Genomic DNA, 24,224 nt, shown 5'->3' with positions numbered 1-24,224 from the left:
GTATAGCCTGCTTAGGAAGGATAGACAGGGAAGAAAGGGGGGAGGTGTTGCCTTATGTATTAAAAATGTACACACTTGGACTGAGGTGGAGATGGACGTGTTGAGTTTCTGGGTTAGACTAAGAGGGGAAAAAACAAGGGTGGTGTCCTGCTAGGAGTCTACTACAGGCCACCTAACCAGGTGGAAGAGGTGGATGAGGCTTTTTTTAAACAATTAAAGTCATGCAGGGCCCAGGATTTGATGGTGATAGGGGACTTCAACTATCCAGATATATGTTGGGAAACTAATACAGCAGGGCACAGACTATCCAGTAAATTCTTGGATTGCATTGGAGACAATTTTTTTATTCCAAAAAGTTGAAAAAGCTACCGAGGAGAAGCTGTTCTCGAGTTGATTTTAACAAATAGGGAGGAATTGGTGGAAAACTTGAAAGTGGAAGGCAGCTTGGGTGAAAGTGATCATGAAATCATAGACTTCACAATTCTAAGTAAGGGTAGAACAGAAAACAGCAAAATAGAGATAATGGATTTCAGGAGGGCAGATTTTGGTAAACTCAGAGCTGGTAGGTAAGGTCCCATGGGAAGCAAAACTGAGGGGAAAAACAGCTGAGGAGAGTTGGCAGTTTTTCAAAAGGACATTATTGAGGGCCCAAAAGCAAGCTATCCCCCTGCATAGGAAAGATAGAAAATATGGCAAAAGACTGCCTTGGCTTAACCAGGAGATCTTGCATGATCTCAAAATAAAAAAGGAATCATTAAAAAATGGAAACAGACAAATTACAAAGGATGCACATAGGCAAACAACACAAGAATGCAGGAACAAGATTAGAAAGGCTAAGGCACAAAATGAGCTCAATCTAGCTGCAGGCATAAAGGGAAATAAGAAGGCTTTTTATCAATACATTAGAAACCAAGGAAGACCAGGGACAGGGAAGGGCCATTGCTCAGTGAGGAGGGAGAAACAGCAAACAGGGAACTTGGAAAGGGCAGAGATGCTTAATGACTTCTTTGTTTTGGTCTTCACTGAGAAGTCTGATGAAGGATCACCTAACAGTGAACGCTAGTGGGAAAGAAGTAGGGTTAGAAGTTGAAATAAAAAAAGAACAAGTTAAAAATCACTTAGAAAAATTAGATGTCTGCAATTCACCAGGGCCTGATGAAATGCATCCTAGAATACTCGAGCTGATAGAGGAGGTATCTGAGCCTTTAGCTGTCATATTTGGAAAATCATGGAAGACAGGAGAGATCCCAGAAGACTGGAAAAGGGCAAATATAGTGCCCATCTATAAAAAGGGGAATAAGCATAACCCAGGAAACTACAGGCCAGTCAGCTTAACTTCTGTGCCAGGGAAGATAATGGAGCAGTTAATTAAAGAAATCATCTGCAAGCACTTGGAAGGTGGTAAGGCGATAGGGAACAGCCAGCATGGATTTGTAAAGGACAAATCATGTCAAACCAATCTGATAGTCTTCTTTGATAGGATAACAAGCCTTGTGGATAGGGGAGAAGCAGTAGATGTGGTATACCTAGACTTTAGTAAAGCATTTGGTACAGTCTCACATGATATTGTTATAAAAAAACTAGGCAAATACAACTTAGACGAGGCTACTGTAAGGTGGGTGCATAACTGGCTGGATAATCATACTTACAGAGTAGTTCTTAATGGGTCTCAATCCTGCTGGAAAAATATAACAAGTGGGGTTGTGCAGGGGTCTGTTTTATGACTGGTTCTGTTCAATAGTTTCATCAACGATTTAGGTATTGGCATAGACAGTATGCTTATTACATTTGCAGATGATACCAAGATGGGAGGCACTGCAACTGCTTTGGAGGATAGGGTCATAATTCAAAATGATCTGGATAAATTGGATAAATGGTCCAAGGTAAACAGGATGAAGTTTAATAAGGACAAATGCAAAGTGCTCCACTTGGGAAGGAACAATCAGTTTCACACATACAGAATGAGGAGAGACTGTCTAGGAATGACTACAGTAGAAACGGATCTAGGGGTTATAGTGGACCACAAGCTAAATATGAGTCAGCACTGATTCTGGGATACATTAACAGGTGTGTTGTGAACAAGACACAAGAAGTCATTCTTCTGCTCTACTCTGCACTGGTGAGGCCTCAGCTGGAGTATTGTGTCCAGTTCTTGGCATCGCAGTTCAAGAAAGATGTGGAGAAATTAAAAAGGGTGCAGAAAATAGCGACAAGAATGATTAAACGTCTATAGAATGTGACCTATGAAGAAAGGCTGAAAGAATTGGGCTTGTTTCGTTTGGAAAAGAAAAGATTGAGGGGGGAACATGGTAGTGGTTTTCAGGTATCTAAAAGGGTGTCCTAAGGAGGAAGGACACAACTTGGTCTTTTTGGCCTCTGAGGATAGAACAAGAGGCAATGGACTTAAACTGCAGCAAGGGAGGTTTAGGTTGGACATTAGGAAAAAGTTCCTAACTGTCAGGGCAGTCAAAGAGTGGAATAAATTGCCAAGGGAGGTTGTGGAATCTCCATCACTGGAGATATTTAAGAACAGCTTAGACAGATGTCTATCAGGGATGGTTTAGACAGTACTTGGTCCTGCCATTAGGGCAGGGGGCTGGACTTGATGGCCTCTGGAGGTCCCTTCCAGTCCTAATATTCTGTGATTCTATGAAAAGGTGAAAAAGGAAAAGTTACTTATTAATATTACAGAAGAACTACAGGTCACCAAGTGAAATTAATGAGTAGCAGGTTTAAAACCAATGAAAGGCAGTTTTTCTTCATGCAGCACACAGTAGGCCCGTGGAACTCCCTGCCAGAGGCTGTTCTGAAGACCAGGACTTTAATAGGGTTCAAAACAGAACTGAATAAATTAATGAAGGCTAAGTCCATCATGAGTAGGAATGGTGTCCACAGCCTTTGTTTGTCAGAAGTGAGGATTGGATGACAGTGAGGGAGCACCTGAGGATTACCTGTTCTGTTCACTCCCCCAGGGCATCTGGCATTGGCCACTGTCAGAAGACAGGATACTGGGCTAGATGGACCTTTGGTTTAACCCAGTATGGTTGTTTTTACCTTCTCAAAGTCTGATTGCTATTGTTGCACCACGTTTTTAGCAGTTGCACTTCCAGTATATTTTTGTGGTGACTAAGTTTATAACAGTTCAGCCTCTTTTCCTGGCGGGCATACAGGGTCCAAGTCTCGCTGCCATAAAGGAGGGTGCTGAGGATGCAGGCTCTGTAGACTTGCATTTTGGTGTGAGTGTACAGCTTGTTATTATTCCACACTCTTGCTGAGTCTGGACAGAGTTGTGGCCGCTTTTCCGATCCTCCTATTTAGCTCAGTGTCCAACAACAGGGTGTCTGATGGTGGACCCAAGGTAAACGAACTCGTGGATGGACCTCTAACGTATAGTTGTCAATGCTGATTGATGGGGATTCAGCAACATCCTGACCAAGTACATCTGTCTTCTTTAGGCTGATGGTAAGCCCAAAGTCCTTGCACGCTTTGGAGAACAGATCTTGTGTGCAGCAAGATGCCCTCTGTTGAAGATCCAAAGGCATGCTTCAGGAGGAGTGCGAAGAAGATCCCAAACAATGTTGGAGCAAGCGCGCATCCTTGTTTGACGCCACTCCTGATTCTGAAAGCATCCAATAATGCGCCGTCATATTGGATGGTTCCTCTCATGTCTTTGTGGAACGACTGGATCATCTTGAGTAACCGTGGAGGACAGCCTATCTTGTGGAGCAGTTTGAACAGACCATCCCTGCTGACCAAGTCAAAGGCCTTGGTCAGGTCAATGAAGGCTACGTAGAGTGGCTTCCTCTGCTCCCTGCACTTCTCCTGCAGCTGCCTTAGAGAGAAGACCATGTCAATGGTAGACCTCTCTGCGTGGAATCCGCACTGCAATTCGGGGTACACCCTCTCAGCAATCTTCTGGAGTCTGCCAAGGATGACGTGAGCGAACAGTTTACCAGCGATGCTTAGGAGGGAGATTCCATGGTAGTTGTTGCAGTCACTTCTGTCTCCTTTGTTCTTATACAACATTACAATGTTAGCATCGCGCATATCCTGTGGAACCTCACCCTCTTTCCAGCACAGGCACAGTAGCTCATGTAGGGGTTCCAGGAGTGTGTCCGCGGCACACTTGATTACCTCTGGTGGTATACCATCCTGGCCAGGGGCCTTTCCTGCTGCAATGCATCCTTGGAATATCATGGAAGGACAGAGTGACCAACACCGCCGTCCTCAAGCAAGCTGGAATCCCAACCATGCACACCCTCCTCAGGCAGCGTTGGTTCCGCTGGCTTGGCCACATCCACAGGATGAATGATGGAAGGATTCCAAAAGACATCCTGTATGGTGAGCTAGCCTCTGGCAAAAGACCTCCCGGACGCCCCCAGTTGCACTACAAAGATGTCTGCAAGAGAGACCTCAGAGAGGTCGACATCGAGCTGGACAACTGGGAAGAACTAGCAGACCACAGCAGATGGAGGCAGGGGTTACACAAGGGTCTTCAGAAGGGCGAGATAAGGATCAGACAGCTAGCAGAGGACAAGCGAGCATACAGAAAGCACACTAAAGGACTTGCCAGACACCCACCACATCTGCAAAAGATGCAGCAAGGACTGTCACTCTCATGTGGGTCTTCATAGTCATAGTAGATGCTGTAAATGAAGTCCTCAATTGAAACTATAAAGGGCACGATCCATAGTCTATGCAGACTGAAGGATGCCTACTACTAAGTCTATAACAAATAATGCCACTGGAAGACAATGTACAGAAATGAATAATTTTTATTGTAAATAGCTGACTAATACTCAACAGCCTTGCAAACAAACTTCTGAAATTACCTGCAAAGTAATCCTTGAAATTCTTCCACTTAATTTGATCAAGAGTTCAAGAACATTTACATTACAAATGCAAAAATATTGATGTCATTAAAGCATTGTCTATAAAATATTACAATCAAATGAAGGCAGGTCACAAGTATAACTTATTGGGAATTTTCAACAATTTCTTTTTATCAGAAAGATAGTTCCATTGCCAGGCAGCTGCGACAGCCCATCAGAGAGGACTGCAGTTGCAGGAAGCTGCCCCATTGCCCCAGTCTGCATCCCCCTGTGACATGGCCTCCTGGAGATGACGCTGGAGGGAGGAGGCAACTGAATGACCAGGTAGTACTGTGGGGGATGACTGGGATGGTCTTGGACTGGCTGGCCATGGAGCGGGACGTGTGGGTGCAGCTGGCCGGCAGCATGAACACTGGCTCAGGCTTGGCTGCCTGTCTCACCCAACCTCCCACCCCCTCACCAGCCCGTCCCACAACCACCCACTGCATGGCAGACCTGGCACCAGCCACCTGCATCAGGCTGGCGTGGAGGCAGGCACACCTGACCCAGCCCCACTGCCCACCCCCCCAAACATACACCCTGCAGAGGTCAAGCTTGTGGCACTCCACTCCAACCCTACCCTCCCTGTGGTCCTGGCCCCCCATGTCTCTGGGCAACTGATCCTTCCCCCATTCCAGCCCACCTCCCGGTTCAGTTCCCCACCTAGACCCCTGCCTCCCCACTGCTGACTGTTCCCCCTGTGCACTGTAAATCGTTACAATGTTCTATTGTGTTTTTTCAAATACTTTATTTCCCACAGCAAAGTTAATTGTTCCTACCCTAACCCCATGTCCCTGGTGCTTGGTGGGAGAGGGGTGAAGAATGAGAGGTGTGGGAGTCGGGTGGCATGTGGCTGGGAAGGTCAGGGTAGGCCCTGGTCAAGGGCCTGGCACAAAGCCTCCCAGACCCTGACCCCATCCCTGTGGGTCTCACAGCATGGGGCAATGGGTGATTGTTCATGGCCAGACCCCAGGTCCATGGCCCAGCCCTGGATAAAGGGCTCCCAGTGGCCCTCCACAAGGTTGTGGAGAGCATAGCAGACAACAATCACCAAGAGAACATTTGGGAGGCTGCCATCCAGCCTGGGGAGGAGGCTGCAAAATCTACCTTTCAGCCTCCCAAATGCCAGCCCTACTGTGCCCCGGTGTGGTTAAGGCAACTGTTAAAGGTGTCCTGGTCCCGCAAAGTATGTCCAGTATAGGGCAACATGAGCCATGGGTTCAGTGGGTACGCAGCGTCAGCCACAATGCAGGGAGGGCATCATGATGTCCCCGAGTGGGAGCTCCCATGGGGGGGGGACATATATGCTCTCCATCATCTGGTGTCCCAGCCACGAATTCCAGAACACCTGGGAGTCATGGGACCTGCCCAGCCAACCCACACACACATCTAGGAAACAGCTGCACACATCCACCAGGGCCTGGAGTACCAGCGAGTGATACCCCTTCCTGTTAATGTAAGTGCCTATGCTGTGGTTTGGAGCCTGGATCACCACTTGCTTCCTCTCCAGGTTTCTGAAACAACTGGGGAAGCCCAGGTCCGCGAACCTGGCAAGGGTGGCGTCCAGATCCCCCAGAGTCACAACACATCGCATGAGCATGGTGTTGATGGCTCAAATGACCTCCGGTGGCGGAGGAAGACACGTCCATGAACACTTGATTGGGAGGCCCGCTCCCTGCCAGTGGGTCTCCTTCCCCCTTCCCAGTCACCTCCTCCCCAGGGTGGGTCTACGGCTGGGGCTGGACGTACCTCAATTAGTACTGCTCTAACAGTGGCCCTGCCGACTCCAAATTGGTGGCTGATGGACTGGTTGCTGTTGGGGGTTGCCAGCCTCCATAGTTCAACGGCCACCCTCTCCTGCACCAGGAGCGCTGGCCGCATCCAGGTGTCCCGATGCTGGAGGACTGGGGCAAGCTAGGGCCAGAACTCCTCGAATGTCTGGCGGGTAATGCGAAAGTTCCTCAGCCACCACTTGTCCCAATCCTTCAGCACCAGCTAGTCCCACCACTTGGTGCTGGTGGTGAAGGCCCACTGGCGCTGCCTCAGGGGGGCTGGGGGTCAGCAGGGCTGTGACCAGGGCCTGGAGGCTGGGTCCAATGAAGGTGCAGTAGGGCAACCAGCATGACCAGCAGGCTGGCCAGAATGGAGAGCACATCATCTTTGCGGAGGGTGTCAGCTGGCATGGTCTCCGGCTCTTTTCCCCAGCACGTGCCCTCTTGCCGTTCGCAGCCTGGCAGCCTTGAGCATGTGTAGGGTGGGAGTGTTGGGAGGGGACCTTTAAGGGCATCAGCTGGCTGCAAGCCCGGAAGAGCTTGTTGGCCATGCAGCCCCTTGCCTGCATCATTTCCTGGCCCCTTACTTCAAAAGTAGGGGCTACTGGCATGTAGACATTTTACTTCGAAGTAGTAGGGAGCCTACTTTGAAGTAAGGGAAGATGCTTTTTACGTGTAGATGCTCTGCTTCAACGTTGCTTACTTTGAAGTGAACAACTTCAAAGTTATTTTGTAGTGTAGACACAGCCTGAGTGACTAAGTGAAAATATTTTGCAATCCAACTTGATACCAGATCTGTTCCATGGAAAGTAATGTGGGAGCTTGCAAAAGGAGATTAAAAAGAGGCTTCAGGATTCTGTCCATACAAGTTTCTGCTACCATGTTTAGCTTCAGAATGGCTTTGGTGCATATTGTTGGAAGGCACTGCAGACTAATTTCTGTATTAGGATCACACCTTTTAGAATCCCATCTTCTGTCTACCCTCCACTTGACCCAAGTCTCCAATCAGCTTCAAAATTCATGTACATTTAACTTATTGCATGTGCAAACCCCATCTGTGTATTCACAAATCACATGAGTAGGCTTAGGCACATAAGCAGTCTCAGTAAGTTAAATAGGACAGTTCATGTGGAATTTGTCACAGAGGTTTTTAAGAGCAGGTAGACAAACACCAATCAGGTATGGTTTAGATAACACCTAGTCCTCCTTAACTGCAGGGGACTGCACTCACGACATCTCAGTGTCACTTCCAGTTCTAGACTTCTGTGATGCTGTGCATGGAAACATACACCTGTACCTGTTTGTAGGAATGGATCTGTAACGTGACAGGCAGTTACATGCAAATACAGATTTTGCATGAACAACTTGGCACATGCACAATTTGCAGACAAGCAGCAAGAGCTCTCAGCTGAAAATTTGTCACTTTTAAACAAAAAGTCACAAAACAATCATGAATGGCTCTAGCTGTGGGCATAGCTCAACAATCTTTGGTTATTTTCTTTTAAATCAGTAAACATGAAATACATTTGATACTTTTTTTTCCTGTTATGATGAAATGACAGCACTAGTTATTTGATTGAGATAGCTCAGTGGCCTGAGCACTGGCCTCCTAAACACAGGGTTGGGAGCTCAATCCTTGAGGAGGCCCTTTAGGGACTGCGGGTAAATAGATTTAAAAAAAAAAAAATCTGTGAGTGATGGTGCTTGGTCCTGCCAAGCAAGCAGCAGACTAGACTCAATAACTTCCTGTGGTCCTTCAAGCTCTGAGATGTGCATCTCCATATGTTATCTCAGCTTCCAGCAGTCTAGTCCCTTACTACAAAGAGGAAAAACAGCACCATTATTAATCAAGCTGCACTGAAAATACAAGACAGAGTTCACCAGCCATGTAAGTTTTGATCCTGCCCACATTGTCAGTGAAAAAGCTCCCTTTGATTTTAATAAGGGGAATTTTATAGGCTTTCCAGGCTCTCAGTACCAATAAGTGGAACTATGAACAGATTACTTACCAGAACACTGAAGCATTTTCCATTCCTTTTTGAGTTGGCGTCTTAATTGTTTGATTTCAAGTACACTTTCTTGAGAAGCAGGTGCATAGACTCCAAAGTCAGGTGTAGAAACACCTGTCAAAGCTGTGGCTACAGTTTGCAATAGTTTTATTTCTGTGTCCTATTTGAAAAACAGTTGTGATTTGTTTCAACAAGAGAATTCAGCATTTTAACCTATTGCAATGAAGTTGACAGTATCAATCATAAGAATGAGTAACTTTCAATGTTCAAGTCTCAAAATACAACCAATGGTGGTGTTTCTGAAGGAGATAATTAAGGAATTCATACTGTAAACTCCTATAAAACTAATTTGTCTCAACTACTGATTAGCTCTCAGTTACTCATTTATGAGACAACAGAAGTAATACAGAATGAAAGATGGAAAAATGGAGGAAGATAGGGCTTATTTAAATTACTTTATTTTCCATCACAAATAGTGATTCATTTGACTTAGACCAGTAATGACATTATAAACAACTTCCAGAATCCTAGATGGTATACCTACCCCACATAAGTACATGTCAGTAAATCTATAAATGGAAAATGTAAGTTACCATGAATCCACTCTTTCCTTTTGCTCACTTGGCTTCTTTTCTGCTATACAATTCTGCTACAAATTGAATCCCTCTAATCCTGGAACTCTCTTGTCCAGTAAACTCCATAATCTGGTATGACTTTAGTTAGCCAGATGTCCACTTAGCATGGATATGGCCAAGCTTCCTGTGGTCCCATAAAGTTTGTTTACAACCACCAGTCCTGATTCTCAGTGTTCTGAGCTGTTATTTAGCTGTAATTTACCCCTAAATGTCTTCTAAGAGCTCAGTAAGCAGTGGAAGTGTTGGTAATGTGCTCGAAAATATTGACCTCCCATGGTCCGGTAAATTCTCTTGTCCAGCACCAATCAGGTCCCAAGGGTGCCAGACAAGACAGGTTCAACCTGTACTACTTTGCACTTATAATAGCACCTTTCATTAGATTATCTTAAAAAGAGTTAAGGTGTGTAATACCCTTCTGGTAATTAAAGCACTATTACTGACATAGTAACAGAGAGAAAGCCGTGTTAGTCTGCATCCTAACAAAACAAAAAAGCAGTCATGTAGCACTTTAAAGACTACCAAAATAATTTATTAGGTGACAAGCTTTCATGGGTCTGCTCCACGAAAGCTCATCACCTAATAAATGATTTTGTTAGTCTTTGAAGTGCTACATGATGGGTTTTTTGTTTGGTTGGACTAGAGACAGTAAGAGCCAAATCTGTAAGGGTATTTGGATGATTAAAGACCATGTGCCTAGTAAGCTTTTGAAAAATAGCTTAGTGCCTAACCTCCAACAATTTCAATTTGTAGGTGATTCTGAGAATTCCTGTGGGCGCATTTCTGTATCTGTAGGTATCTAAATACTTTTACAAATCTGATCTTAAGCGACTTGGACTAAGCCACATACATATTATTATTATTACTACTACTACTACATGGGCTTCTTTTTTTTTTTTTTTAATTAATTTATATATATTTATTAGTGGAGTACCCACACACACCCCCACACACCCACACACCCCTGCAGACAATGGTGCTTAACACTTGCTCTTTGTTAGACAAATGGATTTTAGGGTCATCAGAACTAATGCCACGTCTTACCTGAACTACCACAAGAATTCGAGACTCAGCTAATCCTTTCAGTAAACTAATAAGCAGAGAAATCCCATTTTCACCAAGGCTCCTGTTTGGTCCAATGACTATTATTATTAAATCAGGTTGGTAACTATATGCTACAGGAAGAATTATTCCAAGTACAGCATAAAAGGAAGTGTTTCTTTCAGCACCCTTTAACAAGGAACAGAAAACAGTTTAACATTTACGTGCAACTCCAAAATCCTTGAGTGTGCCAATACCTAGATTTTTTTTTTTAAATAACACACCCAAGAAATAAAGGGGGAAAAAAAAAGAAAAAAAACCTTCTCGACTATATCCTTTTGGAAACAGATGACCTGTCTGATCTCATGTAATGTTCTTAGTTTCATATGAGTTATTCATTGTTTTAAATATTCAACATGCATTATTCCTCCTCTCCCCTTTCATTACAACTCCACCCTTCCAGAATTAGTGTCAGAAGCCATTAAAACCTCCTTCAAGTTGTCCCAAATTTGGTCCCTAAAATTCATGGTACATAAACATAGGACAAAAAATAAAAAGGGAAATTTTCAAAGACCTGATGTCAGTTAAATGCCTAACGCATATAGGTATCTTGAAATTTTCCCCAAAATTTTATTAGTAAAAACTGGACTCAAACCAATCTTAGACATTATCAGTTTTATAAACTAGTAGACAATATATTTGATTCTATCCTACTTGAGTTAAAAAGAAAACAAACCAACCCACCCTTTCCCTTATTTGGTTCACAGAATGTTATGTACCTCTTTCCAGTTCAGAGAAATACGGTATTTTGAATTGGTCTCTTCTGTTTGTTGTTTCTGGCAAATGTTCATCAAAAGTAATTTTCTGCAAGTAAAAATACATTTAATTATTTTATCAACAACTTTGAATGTTACTAAAATTAGTGTAAGTGGATACTGAAAATCATTCTTTGGATGATACTTCTGGTCCCTTACACAAATTTGATCTCATGTTTATCTCAGCAGCAAACACTTCTGAATCACTGTAGTCCCTACTTTAAATTATGAAAATATTTAAAAATGCCAATACCAGTTAAAATGGAAATCTCAATAAAGTAATTTTTGTATAAAAAAGTTTAAGAAAATAATGGTCAAGATGCTTTTATTGTAAAGAGGATCTGGAGAAGTAGGATACTAATATGTGAAGCTGGCCTTCAATAAAGAATTGTAGATTTGGCTCTCCCTCCCCACACCCCCGCCATAGGATTAGCAAAGCACATTTTCATAATATGTCATTAAAATAACTTTCACAAAAGCACATTGGGAGACTATGGCAGGCTGGGGAACGTGATTAAGGAAATGGAGGCTCAGGTGATCTTTAGTGGGATTCTGCTTATCACTAGAGGAGCAAAACAAAGGCGAGACTAGATCATGATTAGGGCCCTACCAAATTCACAGCAAGAACATGTCACTGATTGTGAAATCTGGTCTGCCCCCCAGACATCTGGTCTTTTGTATGATTTTACCCTATACTATACAGATTTTATGGGAGGAGACCAGCATTTTCTCAAACTGGAGGTCCTTTCCTGACCCAAAAGGGAGTAGCTGGAGCTATGCAAGGTCATTTTGGTGGTGTTGCACTATTGGTCCCTTTACTTCTGTGCTGTCTTCAGAGCTTGGCTGACAAATAGGAGTAGCTGCAGGCCAGGTGCCAAACTCTAGAGGCACCCTTTTAGGGTCAAGATCCATACAATTACAACTCTGACATTTCAGATTAAAATAGCTAAAATCATACAATTTATTATTTCTAACACGGCATGAACATGAAACTGACCAAAATGGACCATGAATTTGGTGGGGCCATAACTATGATGATTAACAGCTAGCTCAGAGGCTGGCAGCAGTGGTGTTATAAACAGGGTTTTAGGATGTTTGACAACTGGGAGGCATTTATGGACAGTTCTCATGGGATGGACTCCACCTGAGTAGTAAGGGAAGCAGATGGACACTGGCACAACTGATTAAAAATACTAGAGTTTTAAACAAAGACCTCAGGGGAGATGCTCATGCAAATGTCACATCTGAGTTTAAACAGTGAAAAGTTGAAAATCAAATAAGAAAAGGATATAAGAATGGAGAAAGGAACAGTAGTATGTAGAAGAATGTACATTAAGAGGAAGAATAGTGCTGATACCAGTCAGATAAGGTGATACTGGAAGTAGAATGATTGTACCCAATTTAGTGAGGAACCTGAGTGAAGCTATGCAGCAAATAACTAAGATGTTTGTATAACAATTTAAGGAACCTGAGTAACAAAATGGAGAAACTAGAACTGCTGGTGGAGGAAGTGAAACCTGATATCATAGGGATAACTGTATGATAGTGGATTCATAGACATGATTGGAGCACAGGTATTGAAGAGTTTGTGCCAGTTAGGGAGACAGAAGTTGGTGGAGCTGCATTGTATACTAATGACCAAATAGAATGTAAAGACATTAGAAGTGATGGAATGAAAAAATAAGAGCCTGTTTGGGCCAATTCACTTTGGGAAAGAAAGCCTCCAGCAGCTCCTATGACGTAGTGCTTGGATGTGCTACACACCACTAGTATCCAGTTTGGATACAAATAGAAACCTGTTTAGTCAGTTAAATAATACTGTAAATTTTGTGATGACAACATACTTTTAACTTCCTAACTACACAACTGCATACTAATAGCAGGAGGGCCCAGATTTTCCAGGGTGTCATAGATCAGAGATTTATTCACTTCTTCCTCTTGCTGGTTCAGTGACTAATAACTGGTTGTAGGGGAAGATCTTGGTGTGATGGGGTTCAGGGGGTCCCCATGCACTGCATCCCATCTGCAGGCAGGAGCGACTCTCACTCAGTAGGTAGAACAGGAAGTTTGTTAGGCGACAGCAGCACAGTTTCTCACAAAAGAGTCAGTCCAGGAGTCAGAGACAGTCATTCCAACCTGTCCTGGGGAGAGGAGCCCGACAGGGGCCCCTCTGGGGTACAGCTTCCCCCCTCGCCAGGCTGGCTGCCTTCCAGCTCCCTCTCCCCACTGCCTCTAACTGCCGCCTCTGATTCAAAAACCCCCTTTGGCTCCTCCCTCCTCTTTGTTCAGGGCAGAGGTGTTACCTGCCAGTATAGCCTCAGGGTCATCCTTAGCCACTGGGAGCTGTTCTGCTTGTCTCATTCACATCCAGTCTGAGTCTCACACATGCACTCCCCCCACTCTATCACACTTGGTTCAAATGATCATGAGGTAATTCAATTAAAATACTAGGAAAAACAAAAACATCTGAAATAAAGGCACCTGACTTCAGGAACTAACTTTAAACAATTAAGGGAATTAGGTAAATGGGCTGGACTGAAGAACTCAAAGATCTGAAGGTGAAAAAGGTTTCGAATAACTACCTGAATCCCTAGCCTGGGGAAAACAAATGTAGCGGAAGGTGGCAGTTGAAGCTAGACGAGTAAGCATCTCAAATAGCTGATTCTTCATCACCACCATCAACCATGAGCTCAGCACCCATTGGTGTCCGATGCCTCCCTCACTACTTCCTTCCATCTTTACCTGTCCAGTGCAGAGTGGCTTAGCTTCTGCAGACTAGCTCTGTACCATCTATCCATTCTCTGTGGGGTCTGCCTTTCCTATTTGAGCTGTCCATTATGCCATATATCAGGGTCTTGTCTTTCCCTCGTCATTTATTCGGCAGATATGCCCGAATAGCTGTAGCTTCCTTTGTATAACCTTCTGCAGTAGGTTTTCTTTTAGCTGTATCTTCCTATATAATTCCTCACTGGTGACCTTCTATATCCATCCTGTTCTCAGGATCTTTATAACAACTCCCCTCAAATGGAGGGTGACCAACCATCCCATATTTGGTGGGATGGTCCCAACTTATTTTTTAAAAGGGATGAACTGTCCTGTATTTAGGCCCTTGGGGTCTGGGGGTGGGAGTGCCCATGGCTGCCACTTTCCTGGGGCTCTGGGCTGGAGTACCCATGGTCACTGCTTCCCCGAGGCTCTGGGCTTGGAGTGCCCGCAGATGCCACTTCCCTGGGGCTCCAGGCCATGAGTGACTATTGCTTCCCTGGGGCTCTGTGTTGGCCACTTCTTCCCCAGAGCTCCGGGCTGGGAGCTCCAGCAGCTGCTGCTTCCAACGGGTTTGGGGGGTTGAGGAGTGCCACCTCCCCGGTGCTTGGTGCTGCTGGGAAGATCTGCCCCTCCCCCATATCTCCCTGTCCCATGTTTGGGACAGAGAGGTATGGTCTCCCTACTCAAACACCAATATCCTTCTCTTTGAATCTTTCATTATCACCCATGTCTCACATCCATATCAAATGCTGCTGAATACACTTTTTCAAGACTTCAGCTTCATTTCTAAGCTAATCGCTTTGCTCTTCCAGATCTTATCCATCACCTTCAAACTCACTCTTGCTTTCACTATTCTAGTTGCTATTTCCTACTTACAGCTGATTAGAAAAGCTTAAAACCACAGACAAGCATTTAAGGAATGGGATAATGGAGGGATCAGCAAGCAAAGCCACCTCTTGGAGGTAAGAAAGCATAAGGATAAAGTAAAAACTCAAAAGCCAAACAGAGTTGGACCTGCCAAAGGGAATTAAAACCAACAATAAAAGGTTCTACAAGCATACAAATAAGAATAAAAGATGGAAAGAAGATGGATCACTAAGCACAGAGGCTAGGGTAAAGATTATTTAAGCATGGCCAAAAAACCTAAACAAATACTTTGCCTCAGCTTTTAATAAGGGTAGTATCATTATATAAGGCACTGGGCAAGACTTCATCTAGAATACTGTGTGCAATTCTGGACTCTGAGGTTTAAGAAAGAGGAGTTCAAACTGAAGCAGGCAGAGAGAAGGGCTGCTAGGATAATCCGAAGAATGGAAAACCTAACTTCCCAACTTATGGCAGAAGACTCAAAAAGTTGGCTTGTTTAGCCTAACCAAAAGAAGGCTGAGGGGAGATATGATCGTGCTCTACGAATACATCAGAGAGACAAATATCAGGGTTGAGGAAGAGTTATTCAAATTAAGTACCAACGTGGGCAGAAGAATAAAATGGATAAAAACTGACCATCAGCAAGTTTAGCAAAAGTTTCTAACCATCTGAGGAGTGAAGTTCTGGAACAGCCTTCCAAGGGGAGTAGTGGGATTGGGGGGGAAAAAAAAAACAAAACCCACCTGACTTCAAGACTGAGCTTGATCGTTTTTGGAGGGGAAGAATGGTACTGCCCACAGTGCCGTGTGGCCCACTTGCAACTGCCAGTAGCAGAACTCCCCAATGGATGGAGATGGGACACTAGCTGGGGAGGGCTATGAGTTACTACAGAGGATTCTTTCCCAGGTATCTGTGGGGTGGGTCTTGCTCACATGCTCAGGGTCTAACCGACTGCCACATCTGGGGGGTCAGGAAAGAGTTTTCCTCCAGGTTAGACTGACAGAGACCCTTGAGAGGGGGCTTCCATCTTCCTCTGCAGCAGTGCTTTTATGTGCCCGTACTTGCCACGGGAGACCAAAGATGGTCTTCTCTGGCAAGCTTGCTCATGGAAAGCACTCCATTGGTGGTCAGTATAAGGGCTATAAAGACATCTTAAAGGCCACGTGAAGTTATGGGGCAAATCTCCTAATGATCTGGAAATTCTAGATCAGGACAGATTGTTCTGGTGGCAAACCACTGTACGGGTTCTTAAGTCCTTTGAGAGTCAGCGTATCCGGGAACTACAGGAAATGCGAAGGATCCTAAAAGAATGTACAACACCTGCTGCTGGTGTTTTTTTATGTGACATCTGTAATTGGCTCCACAGATCAAGGATTGGTTTAATCGCTCACCATCGAGCAATGGCTCAGTCCAAGAAGACTCGTTCATACAGAGTACCGGCACCTTGAAAGCCCCAGCCACGGGATTGGCTGCAGATGGAGGGGCAGGGAGCTGGCTGAGTACAAAAACAGTACTGCTCTGCATTATGGGTATGAATCACCTGCATGTTTAATAACTGCAAATGGTGAATTCTCATAAGAAAGTCTTTGCACCCTGATTTGAGGATGTCAGTAGCTCAGTCACAGAGGTTAGGGATCACTGGCAGGAGTAGGTAGGTATGTGCAGAAAACCAGATCACATGATCTTGAAGTGTACATGTCTAATATAACATCTGGCTTGCCTCTCAAACAACTACATAGTGTTATTATTATTTATTAGGACTCAGCTGAGCTAGGCATTGTACAAACATAGCATGCCTACATTTTTACAAACAACAAGAAATTTGCATTCCATGTTAGGTCTTAATAATGAGGCAGTTTGCTACCATTTAGCACATTCAGGTCCTACATGGTATTCTGTATACATTTTGGAAGAGACTGTATCTTTACGACACAGCTACAACAAACAAGTGCAGACATACAAGCCCAGATCCTCAAAGATACTTAGGATCTGATCTTCCAATGAAATCAACTGAATTTCAATCACTGATTTCAGTGGAAATTAGGAGTCTAAACACCTTTGAGAATCTGAGCTATTGTTCTGCTGGGATTTCCAAGAAAAGCCCCACCACCCATGGTGAAATCCATCAGAGGTGACTCAGACAGAAGAAATCTAGTATCCCCTGTACCCACATGGATCCTGGGGAAAAATTGGTAGATTAGGTTCAGCAGCAGTGAGGTCTTGTGTCTGTGCAGCCTCTCTATGCCCTTGATGACTTCCCATTTCCCCGGGCTGGCTAAAGAACCCCCTCAAAGAGGGGACCTAGTCATGGAGAGACCCTTGTGGAAAAGATAATGTAACCATTTTGTAGATAAACTGCAGAGGTCTGTGGGAAATGATGTATGTATGCCCATTCCTGCTTCTTCCCCTCCCCATTCAGATCCAGAGAATAGCAGACACACACTGGCCATGTCTACACTAGAGTAATCTGTCCACAGAAGTTACTGTTGGAAGAGATCTTCCAGCAACACTTCTGTCAACAGACCATGTCCATACACAAAAGCAGCTCAAAAGAGAAATCTGCTGTCATCAGAAAGCAACCAGACTGCCCACCTGCTTTCTCGACAGAACAGCCAACCGGAAGCTCAACAAACAGAGTTGCCCTGTGAACTGGAAGCCCGTCTGTCAACAGAGGGTCCCCTAGAGTGTCTACACATTTTTTTTTGTTGACAGGAAACTGTAAACAAAGGTGTTATTTCTCAATGCCCAGAGGCACAATGCTACCAGCGTATGTTCTGTGTTTTGTCAACAGTCTGTCAACAAAGTGCATTTTGCATGTAGACATTTGAGTTCAGGGCTGTAGATGAACATGGGCATGACAACCTCTGTTAACTTGTTTATATACATCATACTGTTCCTAAGGATAGTGCCAGTTCTACTGGTTGTTTGAAAGGATGTGACCATTGCAATGACTCATTGTTGAAGCCAGGGCTGTCCCAGGGGGTGGGGCCTGGAGCAACCCCTCCTAGTGCCCCAGGAATGGGGCCCAAAGCATACTCTCCATCCCATGCCACATACATGCACACCGAGAATCATTTATAGGTGGTCCTCTCGGAGTTAATCCTCTGAAATTAATGGAAAAACACCTTACCCATCATCTAAGTCAATTTCAAGATCCATGTCTCCAACAATTATGCAGAGCACTCTACAGATCAAAAAGAATAATCATGCAAGTGAGTTTTATACATCATATAAGTTTTATAAATATCAAGATATATCCAATGTTAAGTTTTATGAATGTGTGTGTTTTTATAAATGTGTATATACACACACTTTCACACGTACATATACATAAAACTTACATTTATAAACTTCTAAATTTCTAAAACATGCAGTGCAATTAAGTGATCAGTACAAGAGAAAAATCTGAAAATGCGACCATTTGGCTAAGGGATTTACATATCTGGAAGAGAATTCAATCCCAGAAAAAAAAAAAATAACCAACTGTGGGGCTGCTCTAAATTTGACCAACGAGCAATCTAAAAACAGTAGGATAACATTCTGGTTCATGGATGTTCAGGATAAAAAACAGGCTGATTAAATAATGGTGCCTAAGACAAACAAAAACAGTTAGAAGAACTGTTATTCAACCCTTAAAATTTTAAGTCATGTTTTCGGTAACTAGATAGCTTTATGGTCACATTCACAGGGTTGCCTATATTTAGTATATATGCAACACTGCACATATTGAGACGTAACACAGTTTTATTACAGAGGCCAAGGAAGGAAACCTTTTTAAGGAAGCCCATTCTATTTATGAATTTGTATCACATTTTCAAATTTTGTAACTGAAAACACTATTCAGTAAGCAAGCTCACCTTTGTAATCCAGAATCAAAGCAGTGCTTTAGTGCAACGGTAGTAGAAACAGAAGCTACAGATGATTCTACAATTCCATTGCACACCTAAAAATAATTTATATTATTATATATAAAGCCTAATATCATGCTATTCTTTACAATTTGTATCAACTGAAACTGTTTTTGTCAATATATTATAGCATATATAATATAAATACAGACAAGACTTGTTAAAAATCTTTATGGCCTACTATCTGGAAAGAGGATGTGTTTGGCTGTTATGCTACATAATTGCTCTAAAAATGGCACAATATATTTCATAATCTGTGGTATAACTGAAATCAAATTCTTTGAAAATGTAAAAAAACATCAAAAATATCAATGTATGTAGTTTTCTATTATTGTTTAATGCCTGTTATATTTCCTAATCACTCAAGAGCCCTAAATAATTGTCATGGCAATACATTGTGATATTTTAAACAAAACAAAGAGAACTATTGCTTTTCTAATGAATTACATGTAGAGAAAAGCTCAGTTCTGAGTAACTGTTAGACACCAACAGAAGTCATAATTAAGGCATAAACTGCACATTTAATATACAGCCCACAATAAAGGATGATGTACAAGTGAATTGCACAGTGATAGAGCCAAAAGGCAAAGTTACTCCCAACACGCACTGGGAAAGAAATAATGTGTGATGCTCTTTTATGGCACGCAAAATACTCTCATTTGCACAGCCACAGCTCTAATTTATCCCTGCCTAGTTTTGCATGAAGCACCCACTGCAAAGTCCTCTGTACTCTCTTAAGAACCAGAACAAATGATCTCGGTAAGTCGAACAGACAAACCATTTTTACATCCTCACATGCCCCTGTCACATAAGTGCATTGCATAATTTTGACTGAACAAAATCCAAAATATTTCTGAAGTAAGCTGCTATTTATATAATTGTTTTCATGTTTCCCATTTACTCTAGCAAGTAGGCACAACTTTAACAGAGATACACTCAGAGAGAGACTAGCCGAGCAGGAAAAGATAGGTCTAATATTGACCTAACACTGAAGAATCAAAGATTGGAAGAAACACAGAAAACAATTAAAGCAGTTTACATTACCGCCTTCATTAGTATTTTATCTAGGACAGCCACCATCTTCTGAAGAGAGACTATAACTTTCTCTTCCCCCACAAGCTCTGCATCAAATCTGCTGTAAAATAAGTTTTTTAAAACTAATTAGAATTGGGTTAGGGATGATAATCTTTTACATTCTGAATAGTACAGTTTTAAGGTGATTTTCAGAAGCAGTATTAATAAGTAAAGGTTCCTAAAGCATTAGGTATGTGCCACACATTTGTCCTCAAAGAGCGAAAGGTGATTAGAGGAGGACAGTTTTATTTCATGACAATTTTTGAGGTCTTTATTTTTACTCCACAAAACCCTTTGGGACACTTTCCAAAGGAAAATAGTGCCAAAACAGTTGGTTTGGGACTGAAAAGCTCAGATTTTCAGTTCAGGTCTCCCTCTCTCTGTTCAGAAATGACATAGTGCATTGGCCCTCAAAACGTTGTATGGAAAACCTCATTGAAATCTGTACGTTTCTGCAAAATGTTTCAGCTTTGAAAAAACACCATATTTTACTAAATTATATTTAGTCCCAAATGGTCTGACAAGTTCTACAAAAAGCTCTGTTGACATGGAAAGCAAATATCACTTATTCCATTTTGCAGATGGAGACTGAGACGGGGTTAAGTAAGGTCAGGGCCAAAGAGAAAGAATCAGAGAAATAGGATGGAAGACAAGAATCACTAGTTTTCAGTCCTGTAGTCAAATGACTATACCATGCTCTCTCCTCAACATTAAGTTGACAGCCACATAAATAAGGCCAACCTGACAAGAGCTTTCAGTTCTTGTTCATTCATTTCATTCTCCACTTGAACAGATACTGGCAGCAAATGTGCATCAGCTTTAGAGATAACAGCTGCTGCTGTTTTAACAGGTGGCATGGGAAAGAGAATTCGTTTCATGTGTGATTCCAAAAACTTGTCTGTTTTGATGGCTTCATCAGTGTTAGTTGTCCCAGCTGCTTGCTCTACAGTGGAATGTGCACTAGTTTGAACTAGCTGAGCCTCCATCATCTGTTGTGATTTGGTGCTGACATCTTCTATAGGTGTTTCTTCTAGGCGGAAAAAAATGTATTTTTGGTTTCACAAGTATCATAAAACACAAGTATAATTCCTGGGCAATAAAAATGTTACATATTAATATATAATTACATTTATTTACCATAGAAGAGTGCATTTGCCTGGCTGGTGCAAACAGAGCCATTCCATCAACAGGACAGTTTGGAGCAACCGCCCTGGGCCCTGTGATTTTGGGCGGGGGTCCTGTGGGGCCCACGGCAGCTTGGGGGACTAGGGGAGGACCCAACATTGGCAGCAAGGATTGCACCCTTCCCCACACTCCCCAGTGACAGCAGGAAACATAGTGACCTGGCCCCACCCTGCTCTGCTCCCAAACCGCCCACTTAGAGAAGTCACATCTAGAGGAAGGTGTGGGACCACCACCGCATTCACTGGCAGCAGAAAGCAGAGTTAAACAACTGAAGAGTGGGGTGGAGCAGGCTGGGGCCCCACCCCTTTCCCCAAGTCCCCTTCCGTCAGTAATGTGGCCTGGGGGATTAGTGGGGAACCTAGCACTGGCAGCAGGGGTCCAGCCCATTCCCTGCACACACCAACAGTGGGGATGGTGGCAAGCAGACGGGTGAGAACTACACAAAAATAAGGAAATTTAAAAAACACAGTTATAATAGACAAATGCCTGCAAGCTAAATGAAATCTTTTAAAAACACCATAGCAAAAGGTTGAATTAAAATTTTTATTCCATATTTTAAAAAAAATAGTAAGAGGACCAAAAAGTGCCATCATGGTGACAAAAACAAAAGAAAACAAAAAAAACAAAGCAAAAAAAGCAGAGAGAGGCAAAAGGGTATCCTTTAAGTATTGGAAGTGATATCCTACTGAGGAAAATAAAAGCAGCATAAATTCTGGTAAGTGAAGCACTCAAGCAAAATTAACACTTTACATCAATCTTCACTGTATATAATCTGAGTGAGATTCCCAAACATGATCCTTTTTAAGTGACAAACCTGAGGAACTGTCCTAGACTGAGATATCAGCAGAGGTGGTTTAGGAACAAATTGATAAATGGAAGAGCAATAAGTCACCAGAAATAGATGGTATTCACCCAAAAGTTCTGAAGGAACACAAATATGAAATCGCAGAACTACTAACTGTGGTGTGTAACCTATCACTTAAATCAACTTCTGTATCAGATAACTGGAGAATAGCTAATGTGACACCAATTTTTCAAAAGGCTGTAGAGTCTGGTAAGCATAACTTTAGTATCAGGCAAACTGGTTGAAACTATAATAAAGAACAGAATTGTTGGGCACATAAATATATGCAGTTTGTTCGGGGAAGAGTTAACATGGCTTTTGTGAAGGGAAATCATGCCTCACCAATCTATTAATAGTCTTTAAAGAGGTCAATAGACATGTATAATGATGATTCAGTGGATACAGGAGTACCTGGATATTCAGGAAGACTTTAAGAAGGTTGCTCACCCAAAGACAATTAAGCAAACTAAACAATCATGGGATATGAGGGGAGGACCTCTCATATAATCACTAACTGATTAGGAGACAAGAAACAAAGGGTAGGAGTAAATGGTAATTTTTAAGAATGGAAAGAGGTAAATATCAGTCTGCTCCTGGAATCTGTACTGGGACTGATTTGTAAATATTCATTATATTCATAAATTATTTGGAAGAAAAGACTAAATGGTCGGGTGACAAAGCATGCAGATGATACAAAATTACTCAAATGACTTAAGTTGAAAGCTAACTGTGAAGAGTTATAAAGAAATCTCAAAACTGAGTGACTGGGCAACAAAATGGCAGATGAAATTCAATGCTGATAAATGCAAAATAGTGTACACTGGAAAACATTCCAACTGTACATACAAAATAATGGGTCCAAATTAGCAGTTACCACTCAAGGAAGATGATGATGATGATTCTTGGATCTTGAGGTCACAGAATTTTGGGTCATTGTGGATAATTCTCTGAAAAAACTCTGTTCAGTGCATAATGGCAGTTAAATAAAGCTAGTTAGAAATCATGAGTTTTCACATGAAGACTGCAACTATTCAGGCTGGAAAAGAGATGACTGCCAGATGCTGGGACTGATCAACAAGGAATGGACTAAGTGATATTTGTTCTGTTCTGTCCATTCCTTCTGAAGTATCTGGCATCTTTTCTTCTGTTGGAAGACAGAATACTGGGCTAGATGGACTGCTGATGTCACCCAGTATTGCCATTCTTATAGTCTTATGAGCTATTCTAAGTTACATTAGCAGAGAACTTGGCCCTGAATAATGAAGTGCTTCACTTCTGTAAAATAGGTAAGTTATATGAACTTATGAACGTGGTTCAAGTATGCATCATATTTATCAGCTGCATTAGCAAAAGGAAACAGAACAACATTTACCTTCATACATCAAACATTTCCAGTACGGTATATGTGCAGCTCTCACATTCTGTATAGATTCAACAGCACTACAAAAGACAAATGATTAGCATCATCAGTTCAGAAGGAAATGTAAGAAAGTTTACTCCAAGGTGAGCATAAGATTTTATTTCTTAAGTCTGGGCTGCAAAAACAAAGAGAAGGGCATGTTATTTGGAAGGATTACTTTGGGTGAAGCAGTAGGGGAACTGGCATTAAAACCGGCATTAGAGCGAGCATAGTCAGCTCTGCCTGATGTGGGAAGGAAGAGACTGCGCGCTGCCAGTCCTCCTCTCACCCTCCCCTGTCCCACCTGGGGCGAACAGCAGAAGAAAGTGTTCACCTCCAGGCTTTTCTACCCCTGGCTCCCACTGGCCAGGTTTTTGGGTCTCTTAAAGCCTGGTGCCCTAGGCAACTGCCAGGTTCATCTATATGGCTGGGATGGTTCTGGTTCTGTAGCAAGTCTGAACTGGCTACAGAGCTTACTTGTGAGCAAGTAACACATCACATGTTTGTTTAATGCTTTGCCTGCAGGTATGGCTGAGGTTAGCTTGAATAAGTCTTTCACACACAGTACTACCTAGTGGCTGAACAATGTACAGCTCTATGATGTGTAGGCTGTATCTACACTAGCCCCAGAACTTCGAAAGGGGCATGATAATGAACCTAAATGAAAGATGCTAATAAGGTGCTACCATGTATATGCAGCACCTCATTAGCATAATGGTAGCCACAGCACTTCGAAAGTGCTGCTTTCGCTCGCACGCGGCTCATGTACACGGGGTCCTTTTTGAAAGGACCCCACACGCTTCGAAATCCCCCTATTCCTATAACCAAATAGGAATAAGGGGATTTTGAAGTGTGCGGGGTCCTTTCGAAGAAGGACCCTGTGTAGATGAGCTGCACGCAATTGAAAGTGGCACTTTCAAAGTGCAGCAGCCACCATTATGCTAATTGTGCTGCACAGTCATGGCAGCGCCTCATTAGCATATTTTGATTAGGTTCATTATCATGCCCCTTTCAAAGTTCTGGGGTTAGTGTAGACGTAGC

General features: G+C 42.9%; 1 protein-coding gene across 7 annotated transcripts in view; it reads right to left on the bottom strand.

Annotated features, from left to right (window-relative positions):
- Positions 1-4,757: 4,757 nt before the first annotated feature.
- HDAC10 (histone deacetylase 10) overlaps positions 4,758-24,224 on the bottom strand; it is a 33,501-nt gene continuing 14,034 nt past the window's right edge. For 5 of the 7 annotated variants that reach the window (XM_075015397.1, XM_075015378.1, XM_075015422.1 and 2 more), the window contains 9 exons: positions 23,157-23,224; positions 20,497-20,785; positions 19,726-19,816; positions 18,631-18,716; positions 17,904-17,957; positions 11,105-11,189; positions 10,329-10,514; positions 8,653-8,812; positions 4,758-8,459 (listed from right to left, as the gene is read on the bottom strand). In XM_075015397.1, the coding sequence (XP_074871498.1) occupies positions 8,449-8,459; positions 8,653-8,812; positions 10,329-10,514; positions 11,105-11,189; positions 17,904-17,957; positions 18,631-18,716; positions 19,726-19,816; positions 20,497-20,785; positions 23,157-23,224 (1,030 nt within the window). In that variant the 3' untranslated portion in view covers positions 4,758-8,448. The remainder of the gene's footprint in view (positions 8,460-8,652; positions 8,813-10,328; positions 10,515-11,104; positions 11,190-17,903; positions 17,958-18,630; positions 18,717-19,725; positions 19,817-20,496; positions 20,786-23,156; positions 23,225-24,224) is intronic. The other 2 variants (XM_075015405.1, XM_075015415.1) reach the window with 2 other exon arrangements.

This window comes from Carettochelys insculpta, chromosome 1, assembly GCF_033958435.1.
Source record: "Carettochelys insculpta isolate YL-2023 chromosome 1, ASM3395843v1, whole genome shotgun sequence".
NCBI classification, from domain to species: domain Eukaryota; kingdom Metazoa; phylum Chordata; order Testudines; family Carettochelyidae; genus Carettochelys; species Carettochelys insculpta.
This window is presented reverse-complemented; position numbering and strand designations above follow the sequence as displayed.